Source organism: Saccostrea cucullata, unplaced genomic scaffold (genome assembly GCF_032062105.1).
Source record: "Saccostrea cucullata isolate Sc308-1 unplaced genomic scaffold, CSIRO_AGI_Scuc_v1 ctg578, whole genome shotgun sequence".
Lineage (NCBI taxonomy): Eukaryota > Metazoa > Mollusca > Bivalvia > Ostreida > Ostreidae > Saccostrea > Saccostrea cuccullata.
In genome coordinates this window covers 142501-169050 of record NW_026932815.1, presented here as the reverse complement: position 1 = coordinate 169050, position 26550 = coordinate 142501, and the positions used below count along the sequence as shown (strand labels likewise).

Here is a 26550-nt window from a genome sequence, read left to right as displayed (position 1 = left end):
AGGGTGTATCGATTGATGTACGTCATGCAATTGCACAGGTATGATTTTATTTAGATTACTGGATATCATAACAATAATTCTAAATGAATTTTTCAGAAACAAAAATAGAATTACGTTATTCATGCCTCTCGATATGGTATTGATTAATGACAGTTTATAAATTCTAAATATTATATTTTGTTTTAGATGTTTTAATATATTAATAGACTGTGTGGACTTATTATACCTCTAGCTAACATTAAAATACATTAAAAAGTCTTGATCTTGCTTTAATTTTGAAACACCCTGTATTAAGATTTGTTGCTGATGGTGGTACCACGTGATCCCTGAACGATTATCGATTGGATAATAGTGTCAACATGATAATGATGAGAAAAATGGCAACCAGCTAGACCTTCTAATGAACGATTTCTATGACTAATAACATCGTGTTTGATTTGATGACTGCATCTAAGTACATCATTTGAATTAACTCACAGGAAAACTATTTTCACCACGGTAAGTAAGAAAAATTATACTTTTCTGGTCCAAAAGTCTGGAATATCATATTAATGATGCAGGTAGGACCGGTGTAGCTTGTTCACATGTGCACTGTCATTCGCTTATCAGAGACATAAATATCATGTTATTTACGTCTGTGGCGTAGGTAGAGGTTTTATGTTTTGTTGAAGACAACACTGGTCGATTTTTGGAGAAAAACTGAGAGGACAAGTTCCTGTGTAACATGCATAATGTATCTGTATTGACGTTCGGGTAAAAGGTACTGTAGGATCCCAGGGGCAGAGACTGCGGTACGTAGCTCCGGGACATCGAGGCTATTATAGAAGGATAAATCTCTAATAATGATCGCTTATTCTACATAATTGTTAATGATTGGTGTTACAAATGGGTTAAAGATACAAATTAGCGAGCTACACATTAGTGTACGCCTATATCTATGAGACTGAACGGTATGCTTACCATGCTTACTAACTACAGACTGCTGTGCTTGTGGTCAATTTTGTGAGCAGTGCAGACGCATTCTTATCAGTTTGTTTACCATCTATTTTTTCAAGAAATCTTCCCTAGGGTAGATTTGTAGATTACTGAGTATTTCTTAAATTCTATCATGTTTTAGATTAACAAAAGTATGTTACATAAAATTAATCATCCACGGAATGAGCCTAAAGAAAATCAATATCGATCTATGAGAGAAAACAGTTATTTTTAATACATTATACAGACTATTATAATGCACTAGCTAGGGCTTACTATGATTTTATCTGATCATAGGTAAAAGATAATTGAAATCGATTTGAGTGCATATTTTTTAAAAAAGTATACACTGACCAAAAATAAACAAAGCAGTGATCGATGTGAGAAAGTGTGGGGGTTTGGACTCTTATGTTTACAAACTAACTTGTTTATATATACAAGCAAAACAGTGACAGGAAATCTCTTTACACTTGACATGTACAGATAAAATTTAGGAAGCATACAGTCTGTTGTCTTGTGTTAAATCAGAACAGAGCTGTTAAAAAAAGAGCGAGGATATAGAATGGTGGGAGATGGGTTCTGACCCCCCTCCCTTTAACAATTTAAAAAAAAACACCTAAATTGTCTGAATTCCCCCTAAAAAAAAAGGTCTCCCCAAGCTGGTCGAGGAATGTTCAGTAGGGGGACAAAAGTCTTGAGGAAAAAGATGGTGTCACATTTCCAACGCAAGTGGGACAATTCGTACAAAAAAAAACTGCTTTGACAGCTCATTTGCCCAAAGTGAATAAAACAACTTACCTCAGTATTTAGTTAAGTGTCCCTTTAATCGGATGATCTGCTGTATTCTTCGGGGAAGGGATTCAAACAGATTTCTGACGTAGTTTTAAGTTTATGTCCCGCCATATTTGCAGTGTGTTTTGAAAAAGTTCGTACGGGGAATTGAACGTGTATTCGTGATTGGAGTTTTCTTTTTATAAATAACCAAATATTCTCTGTATATATATTTAAGTCCGTAGACTGTGCCGACCAGCTCATGTTCTTAATTCTATTTCTGGCAGGGCTCGACATTAACTTTTTTTTCCTACTTGTCCATTCGGACAAGTGACCAAGATATTTACTTGTCCGAACTTCAACTTCACTTGTCCGAAAAATTTTCAATGAATGTCTTGTTATGTCAACTTGAAAACAATTAAAAAATTAAATGTGCTTGATTTATTACTGTAGTTATTGATAAATAAGACAAACACATATAAAATAAAATTTTATCTAGACTTCCTGTGCTGACAACAGCATAAATGTTCGCAAGTGAATCTGTAATATCAATCAAATATATTCCAAACTCGCAAACGTCGTAAGATCCATGCCATGCAATAGTATGGCTGCAATTAGTGAACATCGATCCCGATAGTGTGAACTTGCATAACTCGGGAGTTCCTCGGATAACTCGTACCTCATGGTTTGAATGGAGCGTAGCGGAGTCAGCCGAGGATTGCAGATTGAACTTGCATAGCGATTGATATCGGGATCGAAATTCAGGTTTATGTGTACTGCTTCCGTTTTCACTCGATAAACTTTCCAATAGTTGTTTTTTATTTTATGATTATTATTATTTGAAGACTTCTTTACATAGAAAAATCACTTGTCCAATCGGACAAGTGCCCAGCAATATTCACTTGTCCGTAATTTTTTTTCATTGGTGCCGGACAAGCGTTAATGTAGAGCCCTGTCTGGCGACAAATTCCTGCGTCAAACGGGACTGATGTACTGGAGCTGTAACTTATATGGACATTGTTGTTTTGTGCACAGTGATGCATGCCTACAGAAAACAATGGTCCAGTCCAATGAATGAAGAGAAAAGCATGATGGTCTTCTACAAATTTTCAACCAAACTTGCCATAAATTATTCTTGGCTAAACATGCTAAAGGGAATTCAATTTTCTTCAAATGAAGGGTATCAGGTCTTTTTTGTGAATTATTGAAAATTTATTTACACTATTTAAAAAATCTCCTTAAAAACAGTAGATCAGGAAATAGAAAATTCATGCGGAAGCATCCTCAGGTAGTGTAGATTCAAATTTTTTATCCCCAGATAGTGTAGATTCAAATTTGTTCAAATCCCCCCCCCCTTCTCCAACCCATGGGTAGAGCAGGACTGCAATGGGCTATCAATGTTTGACAAAGGAATACATAGGAAAAAATCTTCTCAAGAATAGCAAAGCCAATTCTAAGTCTTATTTATATGGAAGCATCCTCAGGTAATGTAGATTCAAATATATATGTTTGATTGCTGTTTTACAGATGGTTTGTACAAAGTAAACCCTTAACCTATGGCAAAAGTCACTGATTTCCAGTGGCAAATACCTGTGCCAGAAGTTCTTCTTAAGGGAGCTGTGTTTGACAGATGGGATGAGGTATGTGTTCATTTATACTAAAAAAGCTTATTGAATTACATACAAATGTTATGGTGAATATAAATATTAATAGGATGAAATATGCATAATTTTTAGCCGGGCTTATTGCTCAAAGAGCAATTGCCGGCTTATGTGATCGTGTTCAAGGCAGGATGTTGACCCCATAGTCGCCATTTTAAAGTTACATGCAATAATATAGTTCTTACTCTCAACTGCTTTTGAGATAATACAAACGCTAAATAAAGCAACAAAAATAAAACAAAGTTTTATCTATATAAAATAAACATTAGTAGTAATGACTTTGAAAACTTCATAAGTCAAAGAACATAGTTCATTAGCGTAAGGATTTTTGATAATCAGTGTTACCGTAGTTCTCTACACATACGAAGTAAAGCAGGAGAGGGAACCAGACTGGCCTGTTTGTTTACATTCAGCTGCGGTACCAGATTAATTCTGATTCTGACAAAATCGGACCGTGGTATTAGGATTGAAAAACTCACTGTCAGTGTCTTATCATTTATATTGATAGTTTTAAAATAATTTTTTTATCAGAATATAAACGTGATTCATGTAAGAAATCCATTCTACTCTGTAAATGAGCCCGGCTCTCTGTACTGAGTACTTTGATTAGATATGTGTGGTACAAGACAGGGCTCGACATTAACTTTTTTTCCTACTTGTCCATTCGGACAAGTGACCAAGATATTTACTTGTCCAAACTTCAACTTCACTTGTCCAAAAATTTTTCAATGAATATCTTATTCCGTCAACATGAAAACAATTACTTAAATGAAAAACTTAAACGTGCTTGATTTATTAGTGTTGTTATTGATAAATAAGACAAACACATATGAAACAAAATTTTATCTAGATTTCCTGTCCTGACAACAATATAAATGTTCGCAAGTGAATCTGTAATATCAATCAAATATATTCTAAACCTGCAAACGTCATAAGATCCACGCCATGCAATAGTATGGCTGCAATTAGTAAACATCGATCCCGATCAAGTGTGAACTTAGAGAGCGATTGATATCGGATCGAAATTCGGGTTTATATACGCTTCCGTTTTTATAAGATAAACTTTTAATTCAATAGTTTTTTTTTAAAATTATTATTATTTGAAGACTTCTTTACATAAAAAATCACTTGTCCAATCGGACAAGTGCCCAGCAAAATTCACTTGTCCGTAATTTTTTTTCATTGGTACCGGACAAGCGGACAAGCGTTAATGTCGAGCCCTGCAAGAACAAAAAGAAAACTATTTTGATTAGCTCAACATAGGCCAAAGGCTATATAATGAGCTTTTCTTGCCAGTTCTAGTCTATTGATTGTTTTTCTTGATTCTAGAATTTCTGAACAAAATTCAATCAAACTTTGCATAAAGTATCTTTGATAAAGGGTACAAGGTTGCTCAAAGGCATACACTCTAAAAATCACATATTTTTGAGGGATCAAATTTTCATGATTTAGGGAAAATATATTGGTTTATGGGCATGATGGGGATATGATTTCCTGGATGAAGAAATGTTAAGTGGTAATATATGTAAAAAATTTCATTTTCTGGTGGACAAAAAGCAAAAATTAAACCCCAAGAAAAATAAGTGATTTCACAGTATTCAAGATTGGAAAATACAGGGTGAAGTTTCTAAAAAGTTTATGCGTGACAGCCCTTGAGTTAATTCACTTACGACAACTAGTCAGTAGTTACTATAAATAATGTAATTTCTAGGTCATTTGAAAAAGTTTTTTATCCATAATTATCCTGATCATTTTAAAATCTAATGATGTTTTAAAGCTGTCAGTAGTAAACTTCAGAATGTTTTCAGCTTCTGCTCTGGAACTGCTGAACCAGTTTCAAGGAATGGTGGCATATATATCATCTATCTAAAATGTGGAACAAAAATTATGAATTTTGTAGTCCCTAGAAACCTAGGACCTGAGAGGAGGTCAAAACCATAAAAAATCAAGAAACCTTAAAAATCTCCTTTCTCACTCCCCATGACAACAGCAGTCAATCTACTAGTATTTGTATGAATTTTGGAAGCATTGAGCTCTGCCAAAATTTTAAAACTCATGGTCCCCAGGGTCAGGGATTCAAGTGCAAGGGTTGTACCCAGGGCTCTACATTAACTTTTTTTTCCTACTTGTCCATGCGGACAAGTGACCAAGACATTTACTTGTCCGAATTTCAACTTCACTTGTCCGAAAATTTTCAATAAAGTTCAATAGTTTCAACTTGAAAATTTGAATTAAGTTCATGTATTTAAACATGTCATGCGCTTGATTGATTCATGATGTTAATGATAAATACAACAGACATATAAAACGAAATTTAATTTAGGCTTTCTGTCCTGACAATAACATAAATGTCCACAAGTGAACCTGTCAACATCAAACAATATTCACACTTCGATTCGTAACTTCCATGACTTTTTTTAGTAGTAAGCAATTAGTGAACTTCGATCCCGATCGAATATGAACTCAGTATTTTAATATAGCGATATATTTCGGGATCAGAGTTTGGATTTGATGTACAGCTTCCGTCTTGAGACTACCGATTTAGCTTTCAACAGTCGTTCTTTTTATTATTTAGAGACCCCTTTACATTAAAATGCACTTGTCCAATCGGACAAGTGCCCAGCAATATTCACTTGTCCGAATTTATTTTTCATTGGTACCGGACAAGCGGACAAGCGTTAATGTCGAGCCCTGGTACCGTATTGATCATTCAGTTAAAAAAATGCATACATGCTTTGAAAAGTCTTGCTCCTGTCTATTAAGCAGACGTGTAGTGCATTATCATGATGATTAAGTATGTATCTTTCAAAATTGTTTAATTCATGACCTAGGGGTCAGGGGTCTAGTGTCATGATGGTGTTCTACTTCATATGTAGGGAAAAATGTATCAATTCTTTAGAAATCTTCCAATGAGTTTTAAATGTCCTATAAATACTACTATGTACTAGATACTGAACAATTTTTGACAGGCTTAATATATGCAGTGCAGTCACTCAGGGTGCACTTTATTATACATTATACAATTAATTACCTCTTGTGAGGTCAACATGGTGAAATAAGGACCCTCGACCTGGCCCACGAGGTGACCTGACCTGACCGAGGCCGCGTAGCGGCCGAGGTCAGGGCAGGTCATCAAGTTGGCCAGGTCGAGGGTCCTTATTTCACCATGTTGAACTCACAAGGGGTAATTATTTGTTTTATTATACCGATATATATTGAAAAGTATGAATCTCTAACCGTTATCAATTCTTTCTCTGATCGGGATTTGCTACAGACCGGATAGTGAAGTTGTTTATATTGACGTCTGCAAGTTGTATAAGTTTTTGCATCATGATTTACTGATTAAAACAACATTTGGTTGATAGCGAAATACGTTGTTATAACTAACGATTACTTTTCCTCTACACAGTCAAAATCTAACACAGAATTTAACTCTTTAAAGAGCCGCCTCTACCTGTCTACATTCTATTGAACTGAATTGTAACGATATATTGAAACGATATATTGTAACGATAAAATTTTACCGTATTCTGTATGGTAATGCAAAACAGACCATGCACATTTTTAAAACATGTTGGTTTTTTTTCGAATAATTATTATTTTATGCATTAACTTCACTGAAAAACGAATTTTTGATTAAGCGGTCATTTTTAGCGGTCATTAAAAATAATGACCTGGTCATTATATCCCTCCTGCAATGTTTCCTAGTTCAGTATTGCTGTAAACAGTACCATTTGGTGTCATTGTTGTGTTTTAAAGTTTTCTTACCAGCCAATCAAATTTGAGTATTATCAATAGAGGTATAATAAATGTATATATATCCCCACTCCAAAGGAAAGGAGGGTATTATTAGTTACATAGTCTTTTAGTGACAGGGTATGGGATGATACCTGGTTAGTAAATTTCATACCTGGCGAGGCGGAGCCGAGTCAGGTATGAAATTTACTAACCAGGTATCATCCCATACCCTGTCACTAAAAGACTATGTAACGAATTTACCCCACCGATGTAACATTTACGTTTTATCTGTAGTTTATAGATGGTTTTCTCTGCTAAATGCTTCATCACGTTTATACTGTGCTTATTATGACGTCACGTTTGTGTCGTAATACATCGACCGGGTATAGATTTACAACTGACCGGGTATAATTAATCCACCGCCTTCACGTAACAGACTTCAACCAATCGTAAGCCAGGATTTCACGGGAAAATCGACAGAGGTGGGGTAAACTGTTTTACCCTTGTGTTTCTGTTACAAGTTTTGGTCACAGTTTTGTCAGTAAACACTAATTGCAGATGTTTGAAATTTTAGCACACTCATTCTTTAGGCATACCATGTTGCATCGTCTCAAGCCATGGTCCGGAGTCCACATTAGCTCCCTCCTACCCGTGGCTGCTTGATCACAAAAAGCCGTAATCTTGAATATTTACGCCTCTCTATTGTGACGTCATATTCAGTCAGTGGCAAGTTTTGTTTCCATCGCAATCAAAATCAACAATTGGCGTAAACAGTATACAAGAAATATTTCCTATACTGCGATTGGTTATTGAAAGGTCGCGATAAAGTTCATCATCCGACTATGCTTTACTCGCATTGGTCAATATTTTAATGAGCTACGAAGAATTCTCTCTTCAACCACGGCCAGAATGGGAGAGGAGCGTACATTTTGGCCGTGGTTTGCGACGATGACCATGTTGTGGAATACATTTTTGTACAAATTGGATGACAACTTCCTGTTTATCTGTGCATCTGTCAGTACCAAACATAACAAGGTTTCATACTCATCACAGATGGTTGAAGTGTCAAAAGAATCTTGCACCAACAACGTAACTGATCTAGGCCTTATGTTTCTTTTGAAAAGGATTTGGGAGGTAGGGTGGGGTAACATTCATCTTCACAGTAGCCAGTAAGCCGAGTAAGGATGTATTAATGAAGTTTGTTACTTCTCAGAGGTATAAAATTCTTACTTTCATTCATTTTATAAGACAAGCATTTTCACAAATCAAAGTTTTGATAAATTTAATTCTTGATTGAAGCAAAGGATTGTATTAAAACTGGAAGTGCTATTTATAAAGCACCTACCCGTGGATAAAGCATAAGTTTATCTCATGGGCAGTATCCTCCACATGTTTGAGATAAACAGATCTACAGTCTGAGATGTTGCTGATTACCAGATAAACATTAATTATTGTTTGGACTGTTATTTATTTTTCATGAGAGCTTTTGATCATGTTGATTCCAGTGTCAGTTCAGGCTCATTTTGTTAGACCCACAGACACTATAATCAAAAGTTTGACCATCAAGGCTCAGGGGCCTTTTGCATTTTTTAAATGATTCAAAATTGTTTGTTCACTTCCTAGGGCATTGATCAAAGGCGACTAAAGAATATAGTTTGTAACTTTATTACACTTGACTTTATTTATATTTTTAGGAATCAGCTACACTAGAACCTAAGTGTATTGTGAAGGTTGATGAATATGGATTCTTCATCAACTGGCAAAGCACAGATCGGGTAAGACGTCTTTTTATGTTGAAAATCCTCCATATTTAAATCATTGTTAAAATATTTTAAGCATACATGATCTAAAAATATGAAATATATGAGCTTTTCTGGACAGAGTGTCAGTGGTGTCTTTTTCTCCATGTATTGTGTGTTTTCTGTAAATTTTTTTAACTTTTAGCTCACCTGAGATCAGATGAACTTTTCTGATCAAAATTTGTCTGCTGTCTGTCTGTCATTGTTGTTGTTATCTTCGTCATTGTTATCAAACTTTTCACATTTTCATCTTCTTGAGTTCTTGTCCACATTTTCATCTTCTTGAGTTCTTGTTCACATTTTCATCTTCTTGAGTTCTTGTTCACATTTTCATCTTCTTGAGTTCTTGTCCAGAACCACTGGATCAATTTACCCAAAGAGCATTCTTGGGCAAAGGGGATTAAAGTACATTTGTTATTGGATTAAACGTTCTTTTTTCAGAATTTATCGATGTGTAAACTCATGCCCTTTTACTCACAAACTGAATAAGCACTTTTATGTAAGGTTTGTGAGTAAAAGGCATGAGTTTACACATCGATAAATTTTGAAAAATGAATGTACAATTCTTATAATTCCAATTACGAATTTTCAAAAATTATTAAAATTATTTCACTTTGAGGCCTCCATACAATCCGTTATTTTCGTACTTTTTGTAGGATAGTATTGTAGTATTTTGTAGGAATACTTATGCCGTAAAGAAACGTAATCGAGTTGAATATCGATAAAAATTCAACTTAAATTGTCAAAACAGTCAATAAATAAACTTATAAAAACTCATCGAATGTGGTTTAAGTCAACAAATATCGTAAATAAGAGTCAATAAATAAACTTATAAAAACTCATCGAATGTGGTTTAAGTCAACAAATATCGTAAATAAGAGTATACTCCAGAATAAATTGTCCTTGACCATGACCATGTGGACATTAACAACAACTCTCAGAGCGAAAGTTGCAGATGCCCTCGATTTGCTCTGGTTTGTTCAAAGACTGAGGAAGAATAGAGGCTTAGCTAGGATGTAAAAATATGAATTTGATGCTCATAAGACCAGAGTCTGAGGTATGTTTCTTTTCCCTATCACGGATACCAACTGAGCTCAATTACTTCGTATTAGGCCTAGATCGAACGTCGAGCGATTTTTAAAAAAATTCGCACTCGTAATCCGACTGTGACATAAGCATAACATTATCGTCTTTCGGTCCTGTTTGTCAACAGTTTTGTTTATTTAATTTCAAGTTTCTTGTAATCATAATTTAGCTAAAAGAGACTAGACGTAACTGTTTTCATTGTTTTTACAACAGCCTAGAAGCTTGGTCAAGAAAGTAGTTCTGATTGAAAAATTTATCGATGTGTAAATTTTTTCTTGAAGTTGCTCTCGCCCAATCAAAACACAGGGAATCAATAAATAAAGTTAAGATTGGAATTATGTTCAAATGAAAGGCATGTCTTCTCTCAAAGGGAGATAATGAAGATTTCTTGAAAAAATTAATGACTTATCATAGATCTTTCTGCAGTTTATTACAGCAAAACTCGTTTAGTTCGAACACGGATATAGGGAATTCATGGATATAGCGAATTTATTTTGTATCCCCAGCTATATAAATTTAACAAATTCCCTATATGGATATAACGAATTACGGATATAACAAAGTAATTTCATAGGTCCCAGTGACTTCGTTATTTAAGCGAGTTTTAATGTATATTTATTTACATGTATATATACTGTTCACACATTGATTTGTTCGGTTGTTAAACTTTCATTGTTCTAGCATACAACATGTTTGGAGCTTTAGTGAAATAAAAAAGTTCTAAGTATGTGCAGACATCTTTTTAAAATCTTCTCAAGGTCTACTGCATCAGAAAAAAAGAAACATATTAAAGCTTCTTTGAAGAACTAGTGGGTGTTAATTCAGCTAAACTGAACAGGAAGATTCTTGGGTAAAGAGAATTTCTGCTTGAACAAAAAGTCGTAACTCCTGTCCAGACAATGAAGTACAAATAAGGATCTGTCAGACTGAAATCTTATTGGTTCCTTAGTCATGTGACCTTCTGCTATCTGTTCCAGTCAATCTTTAGTAAACATTCAATTAATATGGCTGAGTTAGTTTTGGCTAATTTTAGCTTTTCATTTTAAAAGGATGGTTGAGGAATCCTGATGCCAAAAAGCATGAAATTTTCCAAACCACCCCCAGGATAAATAAACATTTTAAGCTTAAGTCAAAATCTTAATGTTGTACTAAAAGGTTTAAGGTGAAATATCTCTCTGCTCCAAATTTCACCAATTATTTTTAAAATTCCAAACATTGATTTTCATCAATAACAACAGCATTAGATGCAAATGGAAAATAGTTTGAAGTATGAAGCGTTGCTTACTTTTTCAAAAATGAATATTATGTCTAATCATGATATGAAGAAAATTTTATATGGTAATTAGAAATATCAATAATTTTTTTTATCTCACAACAAAATTAAAAGTATGAGGTATATATGAAAATAATGTTTAATGTCATCTAATTCTGATTTGAAAACATAATGAAGCGTTGCTTTTTAAATCAGAATATCAAATTGTTTCCTGTTTTCTGTGCTTGTAAAATAATATGCATCCATCAACAATAGTTATCTTTCCATCATCAGCCAGCCTTGAAAATATTTTTTAGTGAAACAAAATTTTAATTAAATGTTTATAAACAATTTTTTTGAAACAATTTTTGAAACAATTAAAAGACATACTTTAAAAGATAGAAATATCTCAATTTTCACGTTTAAAGAAACTTGGTATAAATGTTTTAGGTAAACTATTATTAGCTCACCTGAGCCGAAGGCTCAAGTGAGCTTTTCTGATCACATTTTGTCCGGCGTCCGTCTGTCCGTCCGTCCGTGTGTCTGTCTATAAACTTTTCACATTTTTGACTTCTTCTCAAGAACCACTGGGCCAATTTCAACCAAACTAGCCACAAAGCATCCTTGGGTAAAGGGGATTCAAGTTTGTTCAAATGAAGGGCCACGCCCTTTTCCCAGGGGAGATAATTATGAATTAGAGAAAAATTAATGGCATTTTTAAAAAATCTTCTCAAGAACCACTGGGCCAGGAAAGATGAAACTCATGTGGAATCATCCTTAGGTAGTGTAGATTCAAATTTGTTCAAATCATGACCCCCGGGGCTAGGGTGGGGCCAAAATGGCCGACCCAAATTTTACATAGAAATATGTAGGAAAAATCTTTAAAAATCTTCTTCTCAAGAACCACTGGGCCAGGAAAGATGAAACTCATGTGGAATCATCCTCAGGTAGTGTAGATTCAAGTTTGTTCAAATCATGACCCCCGGGGCTAGGGTGGGGCCAAAATGGCCGACCCAAGTTTTACATAGAAATATATAGGAAAAATCTTTAAAAATCTTCCTCTCAAGAACCACTGGGCCAGGAAAGATGAAACTCATGTGGAATCATCCTCAGGTAGTGTAGATTCAAGTTTGTTCAAATCATGACTCCCGGGGCTAGGGTGGGGCCAAAATGGCCGACCCAAGTTTTACATAGGAATATATAGGAAAAATGTTTAAAAATCTTCTTCTCAAGAACCACTGGGCCAGGAAAAATGAAACTCACGTGGAATCATCCTCAGGTAGTGTAGATTCAAGTTTGTTCAAATCATAACCCCCGGGGCTAGGGTGGGGCCAAAATGGCCAACCCAAGTTTTACATAGGAATATATAGGAAAAATCTTTAAAAATCTTCTTCTCAAGAACCACTGGGCCAGGAAAGATGAAACTCATGTGGAATCATCCTTAGGTAGTGTAGATTCAAATTTGTTCAAATCATGACCCCCGGGGCTAGGGTGGGGCCAAAATGGCCACCCAAGTTTCACATAGGAATATATAGGAAAAATCTTTAAAAATCTTCCTCTCAAGAACCACTGGGCCAGGAAAGATGAAACTCATGTGGAATTATCCTCAGGTAGTGTAAATTCAAGTTTGTTCAAATCATGACCCCCGGGGCTAGGGTGGGGCCAAAATGGCCGACCAAAGTTTTACATATGGATTTATAGGGAAACCTTTTAAAATCATCTTTTTAAGTACTTCAAAGCTATGATTAGTGATATTAATATGGAATCATCTTCAGGTAGTGTAGATTCTAGTTTGTTCAAATCATGAACCCCTGGGGGGTTAAAATTTTTTTAGCCCCCCCCCCCCCCCCCCCCCCCGTAAACTTTCATTTCTGATCTGAAATGTGCTTTTTCCAAGCCAATGTGCTCAGGTGAGCACTGTGGCCCCTGGGCCTCTTGTATAGATAGTTAATGAAAATATTGGCAATAGAAACTATAAATCAACACCTGTACATTAGATTAGATTTGTTTGAGTTGACTGTAAAAATGGACTTCATTAAAGTACTATGTACATTCTGACAAGACAAACCATTGAATTTCATGGAAAAATGTCTTCAGAAAGTTATTTCTCTTATCAGAGGGATATTACACCTTAAGAAGTCAAGCAGACAAAAATGAAAGTAAATTATTTTCAGCTCACCTGAGCGGAAGGCTCAAGTGATCTTTTCTGATCAAAATTTGTCCATTGTCTGTCGTTGTTGTTGTTGTTGTAAACTTTTCACATTTTCATCTTCTTCTCAAGAGCCCCTGGGCCAATTTTAACCAAACTTGCCACAAAGCATCCTTGGGTGAAGGGGGTTTAAGTTTGTTCAAATGAAGGGCCAAACCCTCTTCCAAGGGGAGATAATTATGAATAAATGAAAAATTAATGGTATCTTTTAAAAATCTTCTTCTCCAGAACCATTGGGCCAGGAAAGATGAAACTAATGTGGAAGCATCCTCAGGTAGTGTAGATTCGAATTTGTACAAATCATAACCCCCAGGTGTAGGACGGGGCCACAATGGCTGATCAAATTTTAACATAGGAATATATAGGATAAAATCTTCTCCAGAACAGAGGGGGGTTAGCGAGGGGTCACGGTGGGAGATAGAGTAATATGTTGGAGAAATCTTTAAAAATCTTCTTTTCAAGTATGGTGAAATTATACATGCATACCTTATTGATATAGTGACATTCTCAAGTAATAGAAAATTCAAATCCCCCCTCCCCCAACAAGTAAGCTTTTCAATACTAAGCTGATTTGTGTTTTTAACCAGCCCATGTGCTCAGGTGAGCGATGTGGCCCATGGGCCTCTTGTTTAATATTGCTTCACAAAAGGTTCGTCATCTGCAAATGTAGAGATAAATTCAATATATAAATAAATAAAAATTGACTTAAGTCTAAGTTTGTTTCATGATCCTGGGGCCTGAAGTACTTCACAGTGACAATGTTGTGTTAATTATCGGAACAAGGTTTTAGGCCTATGTGTCTTCTATATTATAATGCTAAACCTGTAAACAGGATGTTTTTGATTTTTTAAACTGAATTTTATCCCTGTTATCTTTGCAGGATGGCCAGGTTCTAGAAATATCTCAGGTTAATGACATTCGCTTAGGATTGGCTCCTAAAATAAATGTAAGTTTTCTGTTGAGAAATTCAACACTCTTGGGAACACTGGGAATTAGAGATATTCGATTTTCCCTGTACCCAAGAATATGGCATGTTAAATGTTGCAACATTTATTTTGAGTAATTTTCCATAAATTTATATTTTATAATTTTGTATTGTAAAATTTTTCTCTCATCTGTATTCTTTAATTTTCCAGATAGAAAAAAAATAATGCAAGTGGCAAATTATAGAATTAAAATAAAGAAATATACAATATAAATAGTAATTTATTGAATACAAATGGAAAATAGTTTATTGCAAATGAAAAATTATAAAAGACCAATAGACGAAAGATAAATGAAACAATATAGAATTAAAATTAAGTTATAAATTTAAAATTATATGATACAAATAAAATACTGGAGAATGCAATTGTATACTATAACATGAAAAAAAAATTCAATACTAATGAAAAATCATACAATAAAAATGAAAATTATTCAATACAAATTATACTACATGTATACAAATGGAAAATTATAGAGTGCAAGTTACTTCTCCACTTTTTAAATATCTGCATTTTCAGCGTTTTTAGTAGTAAATGGTGTTCACATGTAGCATTAGGCTCTTCCATACATTCCATCAATAATTAAACCTATATCAATTAATAATAGATTTTAAAATAAAATTACATATGATTTTTTTGAAATCATTTTAAGATGTGACTCTTAACTCATAGTGAGCGCAGCAAGACGCGCAAAGCCCTGCTTGTCACTGCAAGCTCTTAAAGCAATGCCTGGGCGAAGAGAAAATTCAGACTTGTACATTGATCCAAACAAATTTTTTCCGCTTTAACTTGAACTGCATGGATTTTTCAAATATGTTCTGGCGAGAATAACAACAAAAGTTCAACAAAAAATAAACTTGCATTGGATATATTGCAAATAAATATGATAAATGTCTTCATTAAATTCAGCACTTTTCAGGCTTTGGTTTGATATTAATGCAATTTAGACATCAGAGTCTAAATGCAAAATTCAGTTTGATGAGCCTGATCTAAATTTATAAGTATTTGTGCTTGCCCTAACGGTTGCACTGTTAACATATTATTGCATCAAATACTGCACTGGAATGTACATGTATGTATGCATTAGATTGGGGATTAAAATTTTTGAATGTAATTATAAAATTATACAGTTAAATAGGATTCAACCTAATTTAATGAGATTGACATGCTTATATTTGTATTTTTTGATACAAGGATCCTCGTACCTATGCTGAAATAGAACAGAGGGGTAATGGTAATCTGGAATGGAGGACAGTTACTATCTGTAGTGGACTGGACCTAGTTAACATCAACTATACACCAATGATAGCTGCTGACCCTGATACCGCACGGGTAACGATCTGGGCTATTCTGTACTTCTGGGCCTTTTTAGGTCACCTGGGTAACTCAGGTGACCTATTGCTATCCGTTTTCGTCCGTCGTCGTGCGACGTGTTAACATTTGAACATTTTCAGCTTCTTCTCTAACATTTGAACATTTTCAGCTTCTTCTCTGAAACCACTAAACCAATTTCAACCAAATTTGGTATACAGCATCTATGGGTGAATGGGAACATAAATTGTGAATTTTATGGTCCCCGCCCCCCTGGGGCCTGAGGGGTGGGGCCAAAACCACTAAAATTATTGCAATCTTTAAAAATCTTCTTACTCCTGGACATCAAGCAGGCAAACTGTTGGCATGAATGTAATGAGCATTGAGTCCTCTACCAAAATTGTGAAATTCATGGCCCCAGGGTCAGGGGTTCTAGTGCTAGGGCGGGGCTATATACAGTGAACCCTCAGATATCCGGACGCCAGATATCCGGATGCTTCAGTATCCGGACGATTTTTCATCGGAACGAAATTTTTAAATGTAATTTTGTCTTGTTTAACTGGTGATTCAGATATCCGGATGCTTCACATATCCGGACAAATTGACTGGGAACCAAAGTGTCCGGATAAATGAGGGTCCACTGTAGATTATATAGTGAAAATGCATTATTTCTTTAAAAATCTTCTTCTCTGCTCCTGGGTATTAAATAAACTAAGTACATATTCCTGATGAGCAAGAGTGCCTCTTTCAAAATTGTGAATTTTATGTCCCCGGGGTCAGGGGTTCTGGTGTTGGGGGGGGGGGGGCTCTATTGATTATATAGTGAAAATGCATTTATTCTTTGAAAATCTTCTCCTCTGCTTCTGGGTATCAAATAAATGAACTAAGTACATAGCAATGATGAGCAAGTGTGCCTCTTCCAAAATTGTGATTTTATGGCCCCAGGGTCAGGGGTTCTGGTGTTAGGGCGGGGCTCTATTGATTATATAGTGAAAATGCATTTATTGTCTGAAAATCTTCTTCTCTGCTACTGGGTATTAAATATACAAACTAAGAACATAGTTCTGATGAGCAAGAGTGCCTCTTCCAAAATTGTGAATTTTATGGCCCCAGGGTCAGGGGTTCTGGTGTTAGGATGGGGCTCTATTGATTATATAATGAAAATACATTAATTCTTTGAAAATCTCCTCCTTTGCTCCTGGGTTTTGAACCTATGATCCAAGTGTACAGTGGACCCTCATTTATCCGGACGCTTTGGTTCCCAGTAAATTGTCCGGATATATGAAGCGTCCGGATACCTGAATCACCAGTCAAACAAGACATAATAACATTTTAAAATTCTGTTCCGATGAAAAGGTGTCCGGATAGTGAAGCATCCGGATATCTGGCGTCCGGATATCTGAAGGTCCACTGTATGTATTTATGATGAAGAAAGGTGCATCTAGCAAAATGGTTATTTTTTATGCCCCCCTGGGTCGGGGTGGGGGGTGTTACATAGTCTGAAAATAAATTAATGCTTTGAAATCTGCTCTTTGGTATTAGTTAACCATTTTATGTTAAAATTTGCAAAATTTTGAAATATGTGGCCCCAGGGTCAGTGGTTCCTTTCAGGTGAAGTGCAAAACTGGTTATAAAGTGGAAGTGCATTTTCTCTTTGTTACTCTGATCTACCTCTGGGTATTATGTAAATAGAGTAAGCATATTAATGTCACAGTTGATATTTAATTAGATACCTTGTGAATAATTCATATTTGATTAGCGCGCACTGCTAATCAAACGTAGCGCTGTTTGTGTGAATGAGTGCCATGTGTGAATGTTTTGTTTGTCACGTGATGTTTCTATTTTTAGCTTCCCAACCGACCAGGTATACGAGTACGACCAGTGGACCAATGACAGACCTCTATCTGATAATTAATATGCATGTATACTAACTTCGTGCACTATATAAGCGCTTATCCCCCCAAATAAGATATCCATTAGCTTTTACCTTCACGGTTTATGAGGTCTTACCATTTATGAAGTCATCGAGTTATACGATGTCTTGATTACTATTATAATAACATTCATTATTTTATGATACTGGATACCTGGTAAGATTAAATTCTAATGATGTAAATACTTATATCAATTTTGATAATACGTAAAATATCTTAATGACAGCGACGTGAATTTGCATGTTGTGTAATTTGTAACATTGTTTAACGTGCTGTATTTGTCTCTTGTTAATGTGTGTGTTGTGAGAGTGTTTTCTATGTTTCTAGGTTTCTTTTCTGTTATCCATAATAAAACATCATTACTCGAATCCAGCGTTTTCTCTGAAACGATTGACCCTGTGACATTAAGTTTATAATTATGATAAGCAATGGTGTCTCTTTCAAAATTGTGAATTTCATGGCCTCTGGTTTAAAACATGAACCAAACTTAATTGTTGTTTGAAAGTTGTTACACAATACTCAGGTGACCTATAAGGCCCGTGGGCCTCTTGTTATATTTTGTTTTTCTTTACTGGTCATAGAATGAGCAAAGTTAGTTAAAATTTTATGGAATGTATGTCATTTTATATCTATTCAACGATTTTTGTAATACCTTGTAGCTTTGTTTTTGAGTACATTTCTTTTGACAGGTTTGGTATGAATGCCTGAGAAAACTAACGCCCAACACCAAAGCAAATAACATCTGCCCAATGACATCATTGAAAAAACAGTAGGTCTCATTTCTTGTATGAATTAGGTTCTTTTGTAATTATTAGTCCCCTATCAGTGAAATCTCTGTAATATACTTTAAAAACCCTAATTTAATTAAAACGAGACTCACAAGTACAATACACTGAGATACATGTATATGGTTCTCTTTGTGGATTTTTTTTTACTTTGATGAATGGTGTTGTCATGGTTACTTAAAATACTCATTTCTGGGAAATGCATTTAATAGGTGTTTCCTTATTCAATTTTGGTCTCATTTTAATAAATCTTGCCACAAACCTAGTGTTCAAATAAAATATAGTTCTTAACAAGCTAGTCAATGTCATAGCTTCACATACCGGTATACTGTTATACAATTCAGTTAAATATAATTATTTTAGTGGGCAGTACTTTTATTCAGTCAATTTATTTATCCATTAATTGATATAAAAGTTGGCATTATCATCTTCAAACTCAAGGTTACATTGTGTGCCACGAAGCTTAAGGTTTGCACCCTTTATCAGCTGCCTCAGTGCAGGTTTTTTTCCTTTGAAGACAATATATGTGCAGCGAAATCAACATCACATAATGTTAGCCACAAATTTGTGCAGTGGGGACAAATCAGACAATATTTGCCCCCAAAGTTCTTAAGCCTTTGTTTTTATGGTAATATTGAAAAGAAGTATATTCAAGAGTTCTGTGTTTAAGTGGTTATTGCAGTTCCTGTTGGACTCTTGATGTGGAATCGGATGTCACGTTGATGCTGTATTAGTAACATAATCATGTTCATATCTATCCCATTTATCAAAGAAATATAATTCTCTCAAGAATGGACATTGATAGAGTATATTTTCTGCTTAATTAATGAGAGATAATATTCTTAACTAGTAAGAGGTTTATTTTGTCAAATTACATTCTGTTTGATCGCAAATTCTTCATTTATTCTTCTTTCGCTTATGGCTGTAGGCCATTTGTTTCAGAGAATCCGAAAGATTCATAAATATAATTGCTTGGTAGGCCACAATATATATACATGTATAATGAATTTGATATAAAATCATTTGGTTTGGTGTCAACGGACAACTGTATGGAATTTAACAAAGGACAGGAATATTGATTCAGGTTTAAAGCATAGACAATACATAATAGATGTGTAACAGGAAAGAACATGCAATTCTATGGGTGGTCAATAGAATCAAGTTATCTGACAGAAAAGAAGAACATGTATGCCTGGACCAGAAACTGAACCTGGAACCCCTGTATCTTGTGAGATAATATACCGACTGCTCTATCCAAACGAATATCAGTGGCCCAAACTATTACACCCTCACTGAATTAAAGTCAAGAACTGATTCCTGAATGGAATTTAGTCAAAACTTTGGTTTAGCACTAAAATGAAGACAATATCATCATGAACTTGTTATCACTGAATTATTACACTTGCAAGGTTAGAAAGACAATATCAACATTTTACACCTGTGCCAAAATTAAGAGAGTCTAATGCAACATAATAGATTAATAGGCATTTTGAGCATGCTAGTATTTTCTTATTAAATGTTGTGATCTTGGAGCATCACTCATTTTTCTGTTGTTAAGAAATATTGTCCAAGAGTTAATACTTATTATCTCTTTTTAATAACTCTTTCAGGATAAACTTAATTTAGCTCTACTGATCAGAGACCAAATGAGGATATTTTTTGAAACGCTACTCCACCTATAGTTTTGGTCTGATTTCAATATAACTTGGCACACAAGTAGACTACACTAGGATACATAGTTCTATATATATTTGATTTGATGAATGGTGTTGCCATGGTTACTAAAATAGAAATTTCTGTGAAATACTTTCAAAATACTTCTCCTACAGTTTTGGTCTGATTTCCTTATAACTTGGCACACAAGTAGACTACACTAAGATACATACTTCTATATATTGACCTTTGATTTCACTGAATACACAAAGATGCATAATTTTTTATATATCAGTTTTTAACCATTATTATTGATGTTGTCATGGATACTAGAAATAGAAATTTTTGTGATATACATTCAATACACTACTCCTCCTACAGATTTGGTTTGATTTTAATGTAAATTCTGGTTTAAGTTTGCTTAATATTTGAGAATAAACCCAAAGAAATGTTAAACTTTATCAGCCTAATTTGAATATTTCTTTCTTTTCCAATTCCAGCTGGTTAAAGCTTTGCTTGTTGGTCAATCCAAAGGGAAACATCCCTGTGAAAAGGTTTGTCATGACTTCTTCTAATCTTTTGCAGTTTGAAACTAGAGGTACTGTGAGCAATGAGCTCACTAAATGATACCCCTTGCCTCCCATAATGTCCATGTTTTGCTATATATTGTTTTACGGTAATGTGTAAAGAGGAATAACTCATCCTATCAAATGTTATCCAGAAGCTTCTATAGTCATAGGTAAACATATAATGGCAATGTCCTTGTTTTGCTATGCTAAACCTAAAATACGTGTTGAATAAAAAAGTAAAATAGGAGGTGCACAATGGCAATATGTAATAAAGATTCTGTGAAAGTTTCATTAAATTTCACTCAGTAGTATAAGAGGAGATGCGGATAAGATATAAAGCGTAACAGACGGACGGACGTACAGACGGACGGAAATCCAGATTACTATATACCCTCCCACTTTTCAAGCAGGGGGTATAATAATGCTGCTTCCTGAGAATCTGTACTTCAGATGTATATCTATTAAAATGTGTGTTTTCTAAATGAACTACTGTAAAATGCCATATTTCATGGGGTCAAATTTTTCGAGGTTTGATGAAAAACTAGAGGTATTGTGAGCAACGAGCTCACTAAATGATACCCCCGCCTCCCCTATGGTTATAATGGCAAAGTCCATGTTTTGCTGTGGCCGGGAAACCCAAAATATGTGTCGGATCAAAAAGTAAAATAGGAGGTGCACAATGGCAATATGTAATAAAGATTCTTTGAAAGTTTCATTTAATTTCACTCAGTGGTATAAGAGGAGTTGCAGATAAGAGATGGGTACCCCAAAGCGTAACAGACAGATGGACGCACATACCGATTACTATATACCCTCCCGCTTTTCAAGCGGGGGTATAACTATGGCTCAGTAGGGGTGAAGGATTGTTACCTATTTTATTTAACTTTTGGTGGTGGACATGAATTCGTAGGTCTCTTTATACCTCAAAAACAATGAAACAACCCCCCCATGAAAATTAATGATTTCACATTAAGTGAATAATGAATGTTTTAGAATCATAAGCAACAAATTTTTTCACAAGACCTGAGAAAGAGGATCAGAAAAAATGATTTTTTCTGATTTTTTTTAAACCAGGAAAAGCCAAGGATCCTGCTTATAATGACTAATTAGACAATGTTTAATGCCAAGTAAAAGAGAGTAAGAGATTTAAGTTAGGGTTAAGAGGGGTCACAACATAAGGTCACACCGTAAGGGTCAACATGTTTTATTAGAATAATGAGGGGGGAAAATCTTTTGCAAATCAGCAAAGTCAAAAAGGTTGCTCAAGTGAGTTTTGTGGTTTATGGACCCCTTGTTTTTTAATAAACAGCAGTAATATTTTTTTTCCAAATATGGCATGTATCTACTACCAGTGTTGTGTGACCTTTAACTTTTCCATATTGCTGTTTGTAGCATCACCAGAACGTTTGCCTCTGGGAAGACAGAGAAGATGATCATGCAGTGTTTGATGGACCTGGGTCTCCCGGGAGGAAAGGTGAGGATTACACTAGGAAGTCATTTGTAAAGAACACAGTTGTTTGTTAAATTCTTTTTTATACCAATAATTGAAACCTGTTTTTGATTGTAATACCTGAGTAATTATAATTAATAAATTGTAAGATTTTATTGGTGTTAAATAAAATTATAAGGAAGCAAGAATTATTTTTAAATACTGTCTTTTACGAACATTCTTTTGGTGTTGTTTGATGTGAATACAGTTGTATTAAAAACAGGCCTCATAGAAAATACAAACACTCTTTTGGAAGGAGATGCTCCACTTCTGTTATTTTTCTTAACTCAGGACTGATGGTCCTTCTAAGGGCATTCGTGTTTTTTTTTTCAAATGCATTGTCTAAAAAATGAATGCTTTATGTTTCAGAATGATGAGATTGACCCCAAACTATTTACTTTTGACAAATTTTATGAACTTTATCACAAGATTTGCCCTAGAACAGACATAGAGGACTTATTTCGTGAAATGTAAGTGTTATTTTGTGAATTTTTCATATCGTTTAATAGTTCAGAAATTTTCATTTATGATGAATAATCTTAAAAATTCTATATTTTTTTTTTTATTCTAGAACTTTTCAGCTCTCTTGAGCTTAAACATGTTAAAGTTCAAGTAAAATTTACTGATTTAAAAATTTGTCTTGAGTCTTTCCATGATCTTTTCACATTTTGGACCTTCTCCAAAACACCATGGCAAATTTGGATAGAATTTTTAATTCATTAATGTAGGTTCAAGTGAAACGCCACACTCTCTTTAAAGGGAGATAATTAAGAAGGAGCAAAAAATTGATGACATTTATTATAAAAAATTTAAAAATTCTCAATACTATAGATTCGTAAAAATACGCGTGGAATAAATTATTGCGTAATTTTGCGAGAAGTACCACATGCAAATTAAAATTACTTGCCTTTACTTTTTTGATGCTGAAATATATGTAAAATCTCTTGATCAACCGTTCATTCGCGGATTATTATTCTCGCGATTTGACGTTGTAGAGCCCATTCGGGATAATACGTACTTGCGAAAAATAAGGAATCTACAGTAACCACTGGAAAGCTGAAACTTAAGTGAAAGCTTTGTTATATAGTGTACATTAAGATTCAAATCATGGCCCCAGAAAGTAGTTTAGAGCCACATATGGGAATCAAAGTTTTATAAGGAATACAGTGTATATAGGAATATAGAATAAATAACAAAATCTTTTTACTATGAGGAATAGGGCAATGATTAATATAAATATTGATTTTTAAGGAGACCAGTCTTTAGATTTATAGAAATACATATTAACTAGAGGTACTGTGAGCAATGAGCTCACTAAATGATACCCCCCGCCTCCCATAATGTCCATGTGTTGCTAAATATTGTTTTACGGTAATTTGTAAAGAGGAATAACTCGTCCTATCAAATGTTATCCAGAAGCTTCTATAGTGACGTCATGGGAAAACATATAATGGCAATGTCCATGTTTTGCTATGGGAAACCTAAATTACGTGTCGAATAAAAAAGTAAAATAGGAGGTGCACAATGGCAATATGTAATAAAGATTCTGTGAAAGTTTCATTAAATTTCACTCAGTAGTATAAGAGGAGTTGCGGATAAGAGATCAAGCGTAACAGACGGACGGACGGACGGACGGAAATACCGATTACTATATACCCTCCCACTTTTCAAGCGGGGGGTATAATAAATATATAGAAAGCATATACTTAGGGAAAAAAAAATTAATTAATTGTTTCTCAAGCCAAAAAATTCAAAATTCAATGCGACAGGCAGGCTTTTTTTTTTTTTTTTTTTTTTTGAAAGCAGGTTTTACTCCTTTTTTGTAAGTCATTTGTGCAGTAAAATGATAATATCTACTAATTCTTAAGTTTTGTTCTCTGAAATTAGTTATAATATGTATTCAACATTAACTAATGTTATTCCAAACATTTACCGTAATTTTCGGGTTATAGGTCGATGGGGTATATAGGTCGAAAGACTCATTTTCAGCCTTAATTTTTGAAAAATCCTAAGATAGGACGAACTTACTATATAGGATGAGGCTTTGTTTCCCGTTTTCTAAAGATTCTCACGCAGATACAACGTATCAGAACAGGTAAACCTCTAAAATTACCGGGGCCATTCCGTGACATGAAGGTATCAAGAAAACAAATAGGTATTTTAATGAGTACAGCATTTAAATAAAGTTTTTAAAAAAATGTAGTTAAAACTTCTTTGAATTGTGTTACTACTTTTTTTCTCCAACTTGCCTGTTCAATGCCTCTGTAGTTTCATACTGTTGTTAAACGAGAGGCAAAAATAACACGTAAATACGTTTCTTATTTTAAGCTATAATTCGGGAAATACCCGAGATCAAAGAATAATAATTCTGATTTCAGAACAACTTGGACACATTCCGAATATAGTTTATTCAGTTAGTTATTTACCGGTGGACGACAATTGCTTCGATGTCCGCCATTTTCATTTTTCTTCTTCAGAGATTTGCTAAAACCCGCAAACGACCATTGAATGTATATATAAAGCAACAGTAAAGAATTGAAATAATATTACCACGCTGAAAGTTTAATTTATAAATTTAATTGAGAGAACCGGTACATCCACAATTTGACAGTCATTATGAATTTCATGGCTTTGTTTGTTCAATGATGTGTAACACTAATACCCTATAACGGCACGTGGATTTGCTAATCATGCCCTGCGGGTATTAAACCAACACAGGTGTTGAAACCTTTGCGTGTACACACAGTGTAAATCCTTTTATCTGTCAGACAATTAAAATTCGTTAGAAGCCAATCTTTGTATAGCGGTAATTCAGACTGTACTTCTTGTGTACGAAGAAGCTTTTGATAAACCTTATTATATCAGTTAAAATTATATTTCTGTCTTAAATCATATTTCTGTAACCTGCATTTATTACTAATTCTTTGCTTGTAAAACTCCATATCAATAAAATTAATTTTTTATCATCCGCATGTATATTTCCATAATTGCTTGTAAAACTTCAAACTATCTTTCAAAACGATTTTTAGGAATTGACTGGCAACAATTTATTTCACTCATTTTATATTAAAATAAATATAAGACTTTTATAATAAAAAAATTAATACTATTTCAATTTATCAATCTACTAATTAATGGTAAAACACTACACTTGTGATCTTGAAAATTTTTCCGTATTTTAAATTTTGATACGGTTGCGGTTTTACTTTTAGTAAACGATAGCGACTTCCTAACTTCACAAGATGGCTACCGCATGATGGCAATGGATAACACGTTGAGGAATTATTAACTTGATGAAGCACAGTTTTTTCCTTTGTCATCAACGGATATTTAATGGAATTTATTTTGTAAGAAAGCTATAGAATAAATATTTTATTGTTTACCTAGGCATTAATTTTTCTGCGTAAAATAATGAAAAAAGTTATAAAAGTGGCACAGATTTGCTCTGAAATTTACGTAAATTTTATTGATTTTGGGGCATTTTTCGTAAACTTGAGCCTAAGAAAGGTCGAATTCGTATATTGGGCGACCCCAGCGGTTCTGAGAAAAAAAGTATCAACCTATAACCCGAAAATTATGGTATTTAAAAGTTAACTGATAAAATACTTTAGATTTAGAAGAAATATATTGTTTTTCTAATAAAAACGTCTAAACGTCTTTCTTAGCATTTATGAAAAGGGGAATAACTCGATTTTCTTTTTCATTTTGGAAAAATAGAAAATTGAGTTATTTCCCTTTTCAATATGTCAATAAAATTTATTGATGCGGCCGTTTTTGAACTGATGCGGCGGTGCCTGAGAAACTATTGATTAATTTTTTGGGGCCTTAGCAAGGAGTTTATATTATCATATATTTTGTTCTTTTTATGAACAGAGCTAGTAGTGCCACAAAAACATATCTTACAGTACCTCAACTTGTGGACTTTTTCAATGAGGTAAGTAAGGTAGAACATACTAATGTTTTAATTATCACAATTTATTCAATATTGACTCGATCTTCTGAAATTTTTTTGGAGAAAGTAAAGAAATGTAGTAGTATGAATGTATGTTTGTTTTTCAGAGACAGAGAGACCCTCGACTGAATGAAATTTTATTCCCTCATTATAACAAGAAAAGAATTCTACAGATCATCCAGAACTATGAAAAAGACCCAGAATATATTGAGAATGGTAAACCCATTTAAGCAGGTCTTAGATAAATACAGAGAAAAAAGATCCTCATCCTTACTCACATGCATTATATAGTCTTCCTATTTGACCTCTAGCAACATGAAATTTAAACTGCATTTTATCCACATTCAGTAGTTTAAATTTGTTCTAATCAAGCATATAAA

At 34.2% G+C, this 26550-nt stretch overlaps 1 protein-coding gene across 4 annotated transcripts in view; it reads left to right on the top strand.

Moving 5' to 3' along the window:
• Positions 1-353: 353 nt before the first annotated feature.
• Positions 354-26550, top strand: part of LOC134236242 (1-phosphatidylinositol 4,5-bisphosphate phosphodiesterase beta-4-like) — a 75048-nt gene continuing 48851 nt past the window's right edge. For 2 of the 4 annotated variants that reach the window (XM_062718417.1, XM_062718414.1), the window contains exons 1-11: positions 356-498; positions 3274-3386; positions 8840-8920; positions 14372-14437; positions 15672-15809; positions 18412-18491; positions 20661-20714; positions 22122-22203; positions 22588-22688; positions 26092-26152; positions 26278-26386. In XM_062718417.1, coding sequence (XP_062574401.1) covers positions 3303-3386; positions 8840-8920; positions 14372-14437; positions 15672-15809; positions 18412-18491; positions 20661-20714; positions 22122-22203; positions 22588-22688; positions 26092-26152; positions 26278-26386 — 856 coding nt within the window. In that variant the 5' untranslated portion in view covers positions 356-498; positions 3274-3302. Of the gene's footprint in view, positions 503-634; positions 792-3273; positions 3387-8839; positions 8921-14371; positions 14438-15671; positions 15810-18411; positions 18492-20660; positions 20715-22121; positions 22204-22587; positions 22689-26091; positions 26153-26277; positions 26387-26550 lie in introns of those variants that run through there. The other 2 variants (XM_062718416.1, XM_062718415.1) reach the window with 2 other exon arrangements.